General features: G+C 39.6%; 1 protein-coding gene across 4 annotated transcripts in view; it reads right to left on the reverse strand.

The window, feature by feature from the left end:
• Window positions 1-13,014, reverse strand: part of NELL1 (neural EGFL like 1) — a gene marked incomplete at its 3' end in the record, with an annotated part of 862,435 nt that overhangs the window by 19,615 nt on the left and 829,806 nt on the right. The window contains exon 18 of one of the 4 annotated variants that reach the window (XM_079930800.1): window positions 4,212-4,393. The exons of the other annotated variants lie outside the window; for them this stretch is intronic. Within the exon in view, the coding sequence (XP_079786926.1) occupies window positions 4,373-4,393 (21 nt within the window). Of the gene's footprint in view, window positions 1-4,211; window positions 4,394-13,014 lie in introns of those variants that run through there. 4 annotated transcript variants of the gene reach the window in all.

Here is a 13,014-nt window from a genome sequence, read left to right on the forward strand (position 1 = left end):
TTTGTTTACTTGGGTCCTATCGTTTTTCTTGATGAGTCTGGCTAAAGAATTTTCAATTTTATCTTTTAAAAATCCAGCTGTTTGTTTAATCTTTTCTATTTTCTTCTGGTCTCTATTTCCTCTCTGATATTATTTCATCTTTTCTGCTGACTTTGGGATTTATGTGTTCTTCTAATTCCTTTAGGTGGTACGTTAGGTTGTTTGAGACTTATTTCTTGAGGTAGGCCTGTATTGCTATAAACTTCCCTCTTAGAACTCCTTTTGTTGGATTTCATAGATTTTGAAAAATTGTGTTTCCATTTTCATTTGTCTCCAGGTATTTTCTGATCTCCCCTTTGGGTTCTTCATTGACCCATTTTTTATTTTTATTTTTTAGTAGCATGTTTATTAGTCTCCATGTGTTTGTGTTTTTCCCATTTTTTTCCTCCTATAATTGATTTCCAGTTTTATACCATTGTGGTCAGAAAAAATGCTTGATATAATTTCTATCCTGTTACATTTGTTGAGACCAGGTTTTTGGCTTAGCATGTAGATCACATGGTAGAGTATCCTAAGTTGCAAGGCTTTCCCTTTAAGTATATCATGCCACTCCCTTCTGGCCTACAACGTTTCTACAGAAAAATCAGCTAATGGCCTTCAGAATTTTCTCTTTATCTTTAAATTTTGCAATTTTAATTTGGATTTGTCTCTTTGAGTTCATATTGTTTAGGACTCTCTGTGCTTCCTGTACCTGGGTATCTGTTTCCTTCTTCAGGATTGGGAAGTTTTCAGCCATAAGTTCATCAGATACATTTTTTACCCATTTCTCTCTTCTCCTTCTGAGACCCTTATAATGCAAATGTTAGCAGGCTTAATGTTGTCTCTGAGGGTCCCTTAAAATGTCCTCATATTTTAAAATTGTTTTTCTTTTTGCTCTTCTAATTGGGAGATTTCCATTATTCTATCTTCCAGATCACTTGTGAGTTCTCTATTGCCTAGTCTGCTGGTAATTCCTTCTAGTGTGCTTTTATTTCAGTTACTCTTCAACTCTGATGGGTTCTTTTTTATATTTTCTAGTTCCTTCATTTATTTTTTTCCAAGTTCAGTTAGCATTCTTATTACTGATTCTTTGAAATCTTTAACTGGTAAATTATTTGTTTTTTACAATAATGTTTTTTACATTATTTATTTTTTCTTGTTCTTTCTCATTTTGTCTTCTCATTTTGCTTAACTTTCTGTCTCTATGAAAGTAGGTGAAACAGTTACCCATCCCAGTCTTGAAACAGTGTCCTTCTATTGGAGCATTCCTATTAAGTCTGCATTTGTGAAGTGGCTTTGGTGGGAAAGCTGGATCTGAGGTGAATACAGGTCACATCTTCCCCCAGGGTGTGTTGGCAGCTATCACCTTGGTGGGAGAGGGGGCAGGAACTGGAATGTCTAGAGCCAGAGCTAGGTGTGAGCTGGAGCTTCTCCCATGCTCAGTGGTTGTCACCCTCCTCCAGGGATGAGGTTGGGGCCCAAGGTGCTGTAGCAGAAGCCTTGAAAGTCAGGTCTGAGGTTATTCTGTTCCAAGTGTGTGCCCTCCCCTCTCCCAGCAATAGCACCTTGGCCCCAGAGGGGAACAGTGCTGGAGAAAGAAGGGCTGGAGCAGGTATCTGGTGCAGGCCAGGGTATGTGCTGTGATGGTCCAGGCGCCCCAGAGTTTCACACAGCTCCCAATCCACAGCTTCAAAAAGCACCAGCAATGGCCACACTTGCCCCACGCAGATGAAGTGCTAAGTTCGAGCCAAGTGCCCACCCTCCTTGGCAACAACAGCCTGTGCCATAGTGGGGAGCTTATCCAGGGCTATAGGGGCCTGCTTGGGTGCTCAGTGTGTTGAGGCATGTGCTGGGGTGGTAGTAGGAAGCTGGCCAGAGCCCCCATGAAGTTTCAATCTGCTTCCTTCCTTCCTGGGAGTAATCTTCACAAGTTGAATTTGGGGTTCTAAGTCCCACTGGTATTCAAACCAGCTAAGGGGACTTGTCTTCCCAGTTTTAGACCCCAGGGCAGGCTGCCCCATATGTGGTTCAAACCCCTTACTCACCAGGGATGCTCTCTGAACCCATGGTAGCTCCCTCCTCTTCTCTGTCCCCTCTTAGGCGCACAGGTCCTGTCCTGATGGCTTCTCCTCCCTTCCAGAGTCCATGTGGATCTTTTACAGCCTTGGTTGTAGAAAAGTCTTTCTGCCAGTCTCGTTTGTTTTCAGTGAGAATTGCTCCATGTACATATGTATTTTGGATGTGTTCATCGGGGGAGGTCAGATCCTCATCCTTCCCCATCTTGATCTCCTCCTCAATTCTTTAAAATTCACCAGTGAAGCCTTCTTTGTTGTGAGATTTTTTCATTACTGATTCAGTCTCCTTACTAGTAATCTGTTTATTCAGTCTTGAATCAGTGTTAGTAAGTTATGTTTTTAAAAATCTTTCCATTTCTTCTAAGTTTTCCAGTTTGCTGAAGTAAAGGTGTTCAAAGTAGCCTCTTATGATCCTTTGAATTTCTGTGGTATCAGTTGTAATGTTTCCTTTTCCATGTATACTTTTGTTGACTGGAGTCCTTTCTCCTTTTTCCCTTGCAATGAACTGACTCTTAATTTGGTTTATATTTTCTGTTGTTTTTCTGTCTCTATTTCTGCTCTGATCTTTATTAACTGTCAAGAAAATAATTTTCAATAATAAACATGTCACAGGTGGCCTTATTTAATTCAATGAGAATGTCATTATAAAACATCAGCTCACAGAGCACAACCACACTGGAATTGAAATTTGGCAAGAGAATGGAGCCCACTAATGGCGAGTAATACTACTTGCCATAGATTTGTGGGTTTATTCCTAGAGCTTGACCTCTATCCTAGCTTGGGTGGTCAGGACAATGACAACTTCCATGACAAAGATGTATTTTCACACCCTTTTGTCATAGAACCTAAATGCTTTTATGCAATTTTATAATGAAATTTCAGCTATAAGCAGTAAGTATTGTAATATTTAAATTGCTACTGAATTTTAAATACCAGGGACATATACTTTCCTGGCATATTCTTACTGTATCATAAAAATTATACTTTATACTGTAAATTACACATTCTATTACTGAATAGTCAATACATTGAAACTTTACTCCTTATTGCATAATATCACTATTCCTTTTTTTTCCATAGTTTCAAATTTCTTAAGGAAGTAGACTTAGGTAGGATTACTTATATAAATTGAATAATAACATAAAACAGGTTTGGCAAGCTGATGCCCACAGTCCAAATTCAGCTGGTCACCTGATTCTCACTCAACAGTAAAGTTGAGTAAGTGAGACAGATCTTACAGTGTGCAACACCTATCTTGCCCTTTAAAGAAGTTGTTTGATCCCAAATATGAAGTATAAAATTAGTAGTGGTACTCTAGACCCATTTGTTTTACCTTCTCACATACAAATTTATTGGGAAGTAATATTCAATCTTTTCACAAAATAATAAATTTTGCCTTCAGGTTATACCCCACAAACGATTATTATTTTTTTTTAAGTCCCCTCTAATTTGCAACTGGTGTAGAAAACTTTTAGCAGTCACTTAATCCAACGGACTCATTTTAATCAAGAGGAATTCTGGTCCAGAGAGGGGAAATGACTTTTCCACATGGCAAATTAATAATAAAACAGGAACTAGACCCCAATCTGGAGTTTTGTAAGAATCACTTTCTACTCTACTGCTTCCTTGTATTATGAAGAGACTGGGAGGTAGGATAAAAGGATTTCACACACACTCAGAACAGAAGGATTCTTGGGGCAATGGTTCTCAAAGTGGAGTCGTCTGACCATTAGCATTAGAATCTTCTGGAAACTAAAGGCATACCTTGTTTTACTTCATTTTGCTTTATTGTGCTTCACAGACTGCATTTCTTACAAATTGAAGGTTTGTGGCAACTGTGTAGAACAGGTCTATTGGTGACATTTTTCCAATGTCATTTGCTCACTTTGTCACATTTTAGTAATTCTCACAAATCAAACTTTTTCTTTATTACTGTTCGGTATGGTGATCTGTGATCAGTGATTTTTTTGTTGTAATTTTAATATTTTATTTATTTTTGGCTGCATTGAGTCTTTGTTGCTGTGTGTAGGCTTTCCCTAGTTGTTGCAAGTGGGGGCTACTCTTTGTTGCAGTGCATGGGCCTCTCACTACAGTGGCCTCTCTTGTGGCAGAGCATGGGCTCCAGGCGTGCAGGCCTCAGTAGCTGTGGCACAGAGCCCAGTTGCTCTGTGGCATGTGCGATCCTCCTGGACCAGGGCTCTAACCTGTGTCCCCTGCATTGGCAGGCACCACCGGGGAAGTCCCGATCAGTGATCTTTGATGTTGGTATTGTAATTGTTTTAGCGTGCCATAAACTGTGCCTAAAAAAGAGAGTGAACTTAATAAATGTGTGTCGTTTGACTGCAAAGCCAACCACCAGTTCCCTGCCTTTCTCCTTGTCCTCTGCCCTCCCTGTTATTTCCTGAGACACAGTATTGAAATTAGGCTAATTTATAACCCTACAATGGACTCTAAGCATTCAAGTGAAGAGTCATACATCTCTCACTTTAAATCAAAAGCTAGAAGTGAATGAGGTTAATGAGGATGGTATGCTGTGTCACAAACCAAGACAGACCAAAAGGGAGACCTCTTGTGCCAAACAGAAGTTGTAAATGCTCTTGAAGGAAATTGAAAGTGCTACTCCAGTAACAGACGAATGATAAGAAAGTGAAAGTCTTATTGCTGATGTGGAGAAAGTTTTAGTGGTCTGGATAGAAGATCAAACCAGCCACAACATTGCCTTAAGCCAAAGCCTACTCCAGACCAAGGCCCTAACTCTTTTCAGTTCTGTGGAGGCTGAGAGAGAGGTGAGGAAGCTGCAGAAGAAAAGTTTATAGCTAGCAGAGGTTGATTCATGACTGTTAAGGAACGGAGCCATCTTTATAACAAAAGTACAAGGTGAAGTATTCCGGGACAAGATGGCGGAGCAGAAGGACCTGCGCTCACCTCCTCTCATGAAAACACCAAAATCACAACTAACTGGTAAACAACCATCGACAAAAAAAGCCTGGAACCTACCAAAAAACATACTCTACTTCCAAAGACAAAACCACAACAAGATGGTAGGAGGCGTGTACCCACAATACAATCAAATCCCATAGCCGCCAGGTGGGCAACTCCCCAAACCAGAAAATAATTATAACACAGTTCTCCTGCAGGAGTGAAAGTTCTGAGCCCCACATCAGGATCCCCAGTCTGGGGGTCTGGCATCAGGAGGAGGAGCCCCTAGAGCATTTGGCTTTGAAGGCCAGCAGGGCGGATCACAGGAAATCTACAGGACTGGGGGAAACAAACTTCACTCTTGGAGGGTGCATGATGTGCACTGGGACCCAGGGGAAAAAGCAGTAACTTCGTAGGAGCCTGGGCCAGACCTACCTGCTGGACTTGGAAGGACTCCTATAGAGGTAGGAGGTGGCTGTGACTCACTACAGGGACACTGATGGCAGAGTTACTAGTGAGTATTCATTGGCATGACCTACCCTAAGGGCCGCCATTTTGATGCCAAGACTGGGCCCCACCCAACAGCCCTTAGGCTTCAGTGCTGGGATGCCTCTGTCCAAACAACCAACAGGGTGAGAACACAGCCCCAGCCATCAGTAGACAAGCTGCTTAAAGTCTTCCTGAGCCACCTTTAAACACACCCCTTGACATGGCCCTGCTTACCAGAGGGAGAAGACACAGCTACACCCATGAGTGGGCAGGCACTAGTCCCCTCCACCAGGAAAAAATGCACAAATCCAGGAAGCACAGGGATTCCCATACAAGATAAATGCAAGGCAGAACATGCCGAGAGACATATTAAACTGACAAAAATAAAAGACAAAGAAAAAATATTAAAAGCAACAAGGGAAAAGAAACAAATAACCTTATGGAGTTCCCTTGTAGGTTATCAGCTGATTTTTCAGCAGAAACTCTGCAGGCCAGAAGGGAGTGACATGGAATATTTAAAGTGATGAAAAGGAAAAAACTATAACAAAGCATACTCTACCCTGTAAGGCTCTCATTCAGATTTGACAGAGAAATCGAAAGCTTTACAGTCAAGCAAAAGCTAAGAGAATTGAGTGCCACCAACCAGCTTTACAACAAACGCTAAAGGAACTTCACTAAGCAGAATAGAAAAGACCACAAGTGGAACCAAGAAAATTACGAATGGGAAAGCTCACTGGAAATGTCAAACATAAAGAAAAGGTAGGAAATCGTCCACACGTGAATCTGATATCAAAACCAAAAATCGTATGAGGAGGAGAGTACAAATGCAGGATATTAGAAATGCATTCAAAATTAAGAGACCAGCAAATTTAAAAAATTTTGTATATATGTATAGACTGCTATATCAAAACCTCATGGGAACCACAAATCAAAAATCTACAATAGATACACACCCACAAAAGAAAATGTGATCCAAACACAACACTGAATATAGTCATCAAATCTCAAGAGAAGACAACGAAAGAGGAAGGGAAGAAAAAAGACCTACAAAAATAAAACAATTAACAAAATGGCAATATAAACATACCTTTTATTGGTGATTACCTTAATTGTAAATGGATTAAATGCTCCAACAAAAAGACATAGACTGGCTGAATGGATACAAAAACAAGACCTGTATATATGCTGTCTACAAGAGACCCACTTCAGACCTAGGGACACATACAGACTGAAAATGAGGGGATGGAAAAAGATATTCCATGCAAATGAAAATCAAAAGAAAGCTGGAGTAGCAATATTCATATCAGAGAAAATAGACTTTAAAATAAAGAATGTTATAAGAGACAAGGAAGGACAGTACATAATGATCAAGGGAGCAATCCAAGAAGAAGATAGAACAATTGTAAATATATATACACCCAGCATAGGAGCACCTCAATATACAAGGCAAATGCTAAAAGGAGAAAGCCACAGTAACACAATAATGGGCGGGGCTTTAACACCCCACTTGCATCAATGGACAGGTCATCCAGACAGAAAATCAATAAGGAAACATAGGCCTTAAATGACACATTAGAACAGATGGACTTAATTTATAGAACACTCCACCTGAAAGCAGCAGAATACACTTTCCTCTCAAGTGCACATGGAACATTCTCCAGGATAGATCACATCTTAGGCCACAAATCAAGCCTTGGTAAAATTTAAGAAAAATGACATATCAAGCATCTTTTCTGACCATGATGCTATGAGATTAGAAATCAAGTATAGGAAAAAAAAAGCACAAACACGTGGAGGTTAAAAAATATGTTATGAAGCAACCAATGGATCACTGAAGAAATCAAAGAGGAAATCAAAAAATACCTACAGAAAAATGACGACAATGAAAACATGACTACCCAAAACCTATGGGATGCAGCAAAAACAGATCTGAGAGGGAAGTTTATAGCAACACAATCTTACCTCAGGAAACAAGAAAAATCTCAAACAACCTAACCTTACACCTAAAGCAAGTACAGAAAGAAGAACAAACAAGAGTGAAAGTTAGTAGAAGCAAAGAAATCATAAGATCAGAGCAGAAATTAATGAAATAGAGGTGAAGAAAACATTGGAAAAGATCAATGAAACTAAAAGCTGGCTCTTGGAAAAGATAAACAAAATTGATAAACGTTTAGCAAGACTCATCAAGAAAAAGAGGGAAAGGGCTCAAATCAATAGAATTAGAAATGAAAAAGGAGAAGTTAAAACTGACATCACAGAAATACAAATGATCATAAGAGACTCCACAAGCAACTATATGCCAATAAATGGACAACCTGGAAGAAATGGACAAATTCTTAGAAAGGTACAATCTCCCAAGTGTGAAGCGGGAAGAGATAGAAAATATGAACAGACCAACCACAAGCACTGAACTTGAAACTGTGATTAAAGAATTCCCAACAAACAAAAGTCCAGGTCCAGTTGTATTCACAGACAAATTCTATCAAACATTTAGGGGAGAATTAACACCTGTCCTTCTGAAACTCTACCATAAATTTGCAGAGGAAGGAATACCCCCAAGCTAATTCTGTGAGGCCACTATCACTCTGATACCAAAACCAGACAAAGATACCACAAAAAGGAAAATTACAGGCCAATATCACTGATGAACATAAATGCAAAAATACTCAACGAAGTACTAGCCAGCCAAATCCACAATACATTAAAAGGGTCATACACCATGATCAAGTGGTATTTATCCCAGGGATGCAAGGATTCTTCAATATCTACAAATTAATCAGTGTGATACACCACATCAACAAATTGAAGAATGAAAACCATATGATCATCTCAATAGCTGCAGAAAATGCTTTTGACAAAATTTAATACTATTTATGATAAATAAAAAAACTCTCCAGAAAGTGGTCTTAGAGGGAACTTTCCTCAGCATAATAAAGGCCACGCATAATAAAGGCCACATATGACAAACCCACAGCTGACATCATTCTCAATGGTGAAAAGCTGAAACCATTTCCTCTAAGATCAGGAACAAGACAAGAATGTCCACTCTCACCACTTTTATTCAACATAGTTTTTGGAAGTCCTAGCCAGGCAGTCAGAGAAGAAAAAGAAAGAAAAAAAATCCAATATGGAAAAGAAGTAAAGCTGTCATTGTTTTCAGATGACATGATACTGTACGTAGAAAATCCTAAAGATGCTACAAGAAAACTACTAGAGCTCGTCAGTGAATTTGGCAAAGTTGCAGGAAACAAAATAACACTCCAAAATCTGTAGCATGTCTACACACTAACAAACAATGAAGGATCAGAAAGACAAATTAAGGAAATAATCCCTTTTACTATCACATCAAAAAGAATAAAATACCTAGGAATAAACCTACCCAAGGAGGCAAAAGACTTGTACTCCAAAATTATAAGATGCAGATGACAAAAAATGAATAGTTCAATTAATCTACAATAAAGCAGGCAAGAATATACAGTGGAGAAAAGACAGTCTCTTGACAGCTACATGTAAAAAAATGATATTAGAACACTCCCTAACACAATACACAAAAATAAAATAAAAATGGATTAAAGACTTAAATGTAAGGCTAGATACTATAAAACTCTTAGAGGAAAACATAGGCAGAACACACTGTGACATAAATTGCAGGAATGTTTTATGATCTAATGAAAATAGAAACAAGTGGGACCTAATTCAACTTAAAAGCTTTTGCACAGCAAAGGAAACCATACACGAAATGACAACCCACAGAATGGGAGAAAATATTTGCAAACAATATGGCTGAAAAGGGACCAATCTCCAAAATATAGAAACAGCTCATGCAGTGCAATATTAAAAAAAAAAACAACCAGATAAAAAAACTGGGCAGAATATCTAAATAGACATTTCTCCAAAGAAGACATACAGATGGCCAAAAAGCACATAAAAAGATGTTCAACATCGCTAATTATCAGGGAAATTCAAATCAAAACTTCAATGTGGTATCACCTCACACACGTCAGAATGGCCATCATCAAAACGTTTACAAATAATAAATGCTGGAGAGGGTGTGGAGAAAAGGGAAGCCTCCTACACTGCTGGTGGGAAAGTAAATTGGTACAGCCACTATGGAGAACAGTATGGAGGTTCCTTGTGAAACTAAACATCTGATTCACCAATCCCACTCTTGGGCACATATCCAGACAAAACTCTAACTTGAAAAGATGCATGTACCCCAACGTTCATTGTAGCACTGTTTACAATAGCCAAGATATGGAATCAATTCAAATGTCCATCAACAGAGGAATGGATAAAGAAGATGTGGTACATATATACAATGGAATATTTGCCACAAAAAAGAATAAAATAATGCCATTTGCAGCAATATGGATGGACCTGGAGATTATCTCATACTAAGTGGAGGAAGTCAGACAGAGAATGACAAATATCATATGATATCGCTTATATGTAGAAACTAAAAATATTGATGCAAATGAACTTATTTATGAAACAGAAACAGACTTATAGACTGAGAAAACAAATTTATGGTTACCAAAGGGGTAACATGAGGGGGGAGGGATAAATTAGGAGGTTGGGATTAACACATACACACTACTATATATAAAATAATCAACTAGAACCTACTGTATAGCACAGGGAACTCTACTCAATACTCTGTAATAACCTATATGGGAAAAGAATTTGAAAAAGGATAAATGTATATGTATAACTAAATCACCTTACTCTACACCTGAAACTAACACATTGTAAATCAACTATACTCCAATAAAAAAATAAAAATTAAAAAAAGAAAAAGTATAAGGTGATGTAGGAAGTAATGATGTAGAAGTTGCACCAAGTTATCCTGAATATCTAGCTAATTAATGAAGGTGTCTAAGCTAAACAACAGCTTTTCCACATAGACAAAACAGCTTTATATTGGAAGACTCTAGGACTTTTATAACTAGAGAGGAGACGTCAATGCCTGGTTTCAAAGGACAGGTTGACTCTCTTGTTAGGGGCTAATGCAGCTGGTGACTTCAAGTTGAAGCTCATGCTCTTCTACCATTCCCCAAATCCTAGGGCTCTTAAGAATTATGCTACATCTACTCTGCCTGTGATCTATAAATGGAACAACAAAGCCTGCATGAGAGCACATCTGTTTACAACATAGTTTACTAAATATTTTAAGCTCACTGTTGAGACCTTCTGCTCAAAAAAAAAAAGATTCCTTTCAGAATGTTATTGCTCATTGACAATGCACCTGGTCACCCAAGAGCTTTGATGGCGATGTATAATGAGATTAATGTTATTTTCATGCCTACTAATACAGCATCCATTCTGCAGCCCATGGATCAATGAGTAATTTTGACTTTCAAGTTTCATTATTTAAGAAATACATTTTGTAAGCCTATAAGGCCATAGACAGTGATTCCTACAATAGACCTGGGCAAAGGAAATTGAAAACATTCTGGAAAGATTCACCATTGTAGATGCCATTAAGAACGTTCATTCACGATCCATGGGAAGAGTTCAACATAACATTCTGAGTATGGAAGAAGTTGATTCCAATTCTCATGGATGACTATGAAGGTTTAAATACTTCTAGTAGAGAAAGTAACTGCAGATGTTGTGGAAATAGCAAGAGAACTAGAATTAGAAGGAGAGCCTGAAGATTTGACTAAATTGCTACAATCTCATGATAAAGCTTTAATGAATGAAGAGTTCCTTCTCATGGATGAGCAAAGAAAGTGGTTTCTCGAGATGGAATCTACTTCTGGTGGAAATGCTGTGAAGGTTTTTGAAATGATAACAAAGGACTGAAAATATTCCATAAACTTAGTTGATAAACCAGCAGCAGGATTTGAGATGGTCGACTCCAACTCTGAAAGAAATTCTGTGGGTAAAATGCTATTAAGCAGCATTGCACGCTACAGAGAAATCATAAAAGTCAATCAATGTGGCAAACTTCACCGTTGCCTTATTTTAAGAAACAGCCACTCCAGCCTTCAGCAACAACACCCTGACCAGTCAGCAGCTGTCAACACCAAGGCAAGACTCTCCATCAGCAAAAATATTATAACTCACTTAAGGTTCATATGATGGTTAGCATTTTTTAGCAATAAAATATTTGATATATACTTTTTTAGACTTAATGCTATTGCACATTTAATAGACTCCAGTGCAGTGTAAACATGATTTTTATATTCAATGAGAAACACAAAAATTTGTGTGACTCACTTTATTTGCTTTATTGCTGTCGTCTGGAAGTGAACCTCCAGTATCTCTGAGGTATGCCCATAATTAGAAATGCAAATTGTTGTGCCTCGACCCAGACCTACTATATCAGAAAGTTTGAGGGGTAGAGTCAGTGAGGAAAGTCTCACAAGAGATTCTGTGCAAGAAAAAGTTTGAAAACCTCTGATGGAGAAGCAAAGTAACCAAGTCCACTGGGGAACGAGTACGGCATAACCCTCAAGCTCCTGCACTGAAAAGGCAGGGTTTGGAACTGCACAGGAATACGAAGTCAGGGGAATAAAAATGGAGCCTCGTTCTTCAAAGGACCCCTAGAGTACTGAAGGCAGAAGCAAAGAAAAGGAAACACAGGGACAGAGACCAAGACGGCAGAGTAAGAGGATGCCAAAGCCCCCATGAACACATCAAAAATACATCTACATGTGAAGCAGTTCTCAATGAAAACTAACTGGAGACTGGTAGAAATAATCTCTTACAACAAAGGTTGTAAGAAAGAGTCACACAGTGTCAGGTAGAAAGGGAAGAGAAGTTATAAGGTCAGTACCTGTTCCCATGGGAGGGTACTCAGAAGAGGCGGGGAATCCTCCCTGGGAGTGAGTAGTCAGAGCTATATATTGGGTGCCTCAGCCCTGGGGTCTGACAAGGGGAATACAAAGCCCGTGGGATGGTTGGACAGCCAGTGGAATTAACAGGAGGTCTGTAGGAAGTCTGCACTCCATTTGTGAGGAAGGTGCACATTCTTGGTTACTCCTGAAACAAGGTGAAAAGGGTGGATTGAAACTGCGCTGGATTCTGGCTGTTTCCTGCAACCACACCAGTACATGCCCCAGCCTGAGTTGGGCACACTCTGGCCTCACTTGCTTCACAGTGCAGCTCCACACAGGGGTAAAGGCTCAGTTTTGAGGGACATAACTGAGTATAGGCAGGAACAGGGAGGGAGCAGCCAATAGTGGTGCTTACCAAGGCAGTACCTCGGAAGTGGTCCCAGACACCAGTGCTGGGACAGCCCGTCCCTAGACCCAGGCTGAGTGCTCACACCAGCCCCACCTGCCCTTTGGTGCAGCTCCACACTAGGATGAGGGCTAAAGCAGCTGAAGAGAGAGCTTAGTTGTGAAGGAAAAAGGCAGCTCAGTCCCAGTGCAGGATGTGAGCTGAGTGGGGGCAGTCATTTCTGGCCCCTATGGAGGCAGCACATCAGAAGAGGTCCTGGACTCTGACTGGGTCCAGAGGTACCACAGCCCATGCCTAGACCCACAGAGGGCACCTGCTCCAGCCC

Source organism: Stenella coeruleoalba (assembly GCF_951394435.1).
Source record: "Stenella coeruleoalba genome assembly, chromosome: 8".
In the NCBI taxonomy this organism is placed as follows: domain Eukaryota; kingdom Metazoa; phylum Chordata; class Mammalia; order Artiodactyla; family Delphinidae; genus Stenella; species Stenella coeruleoalba.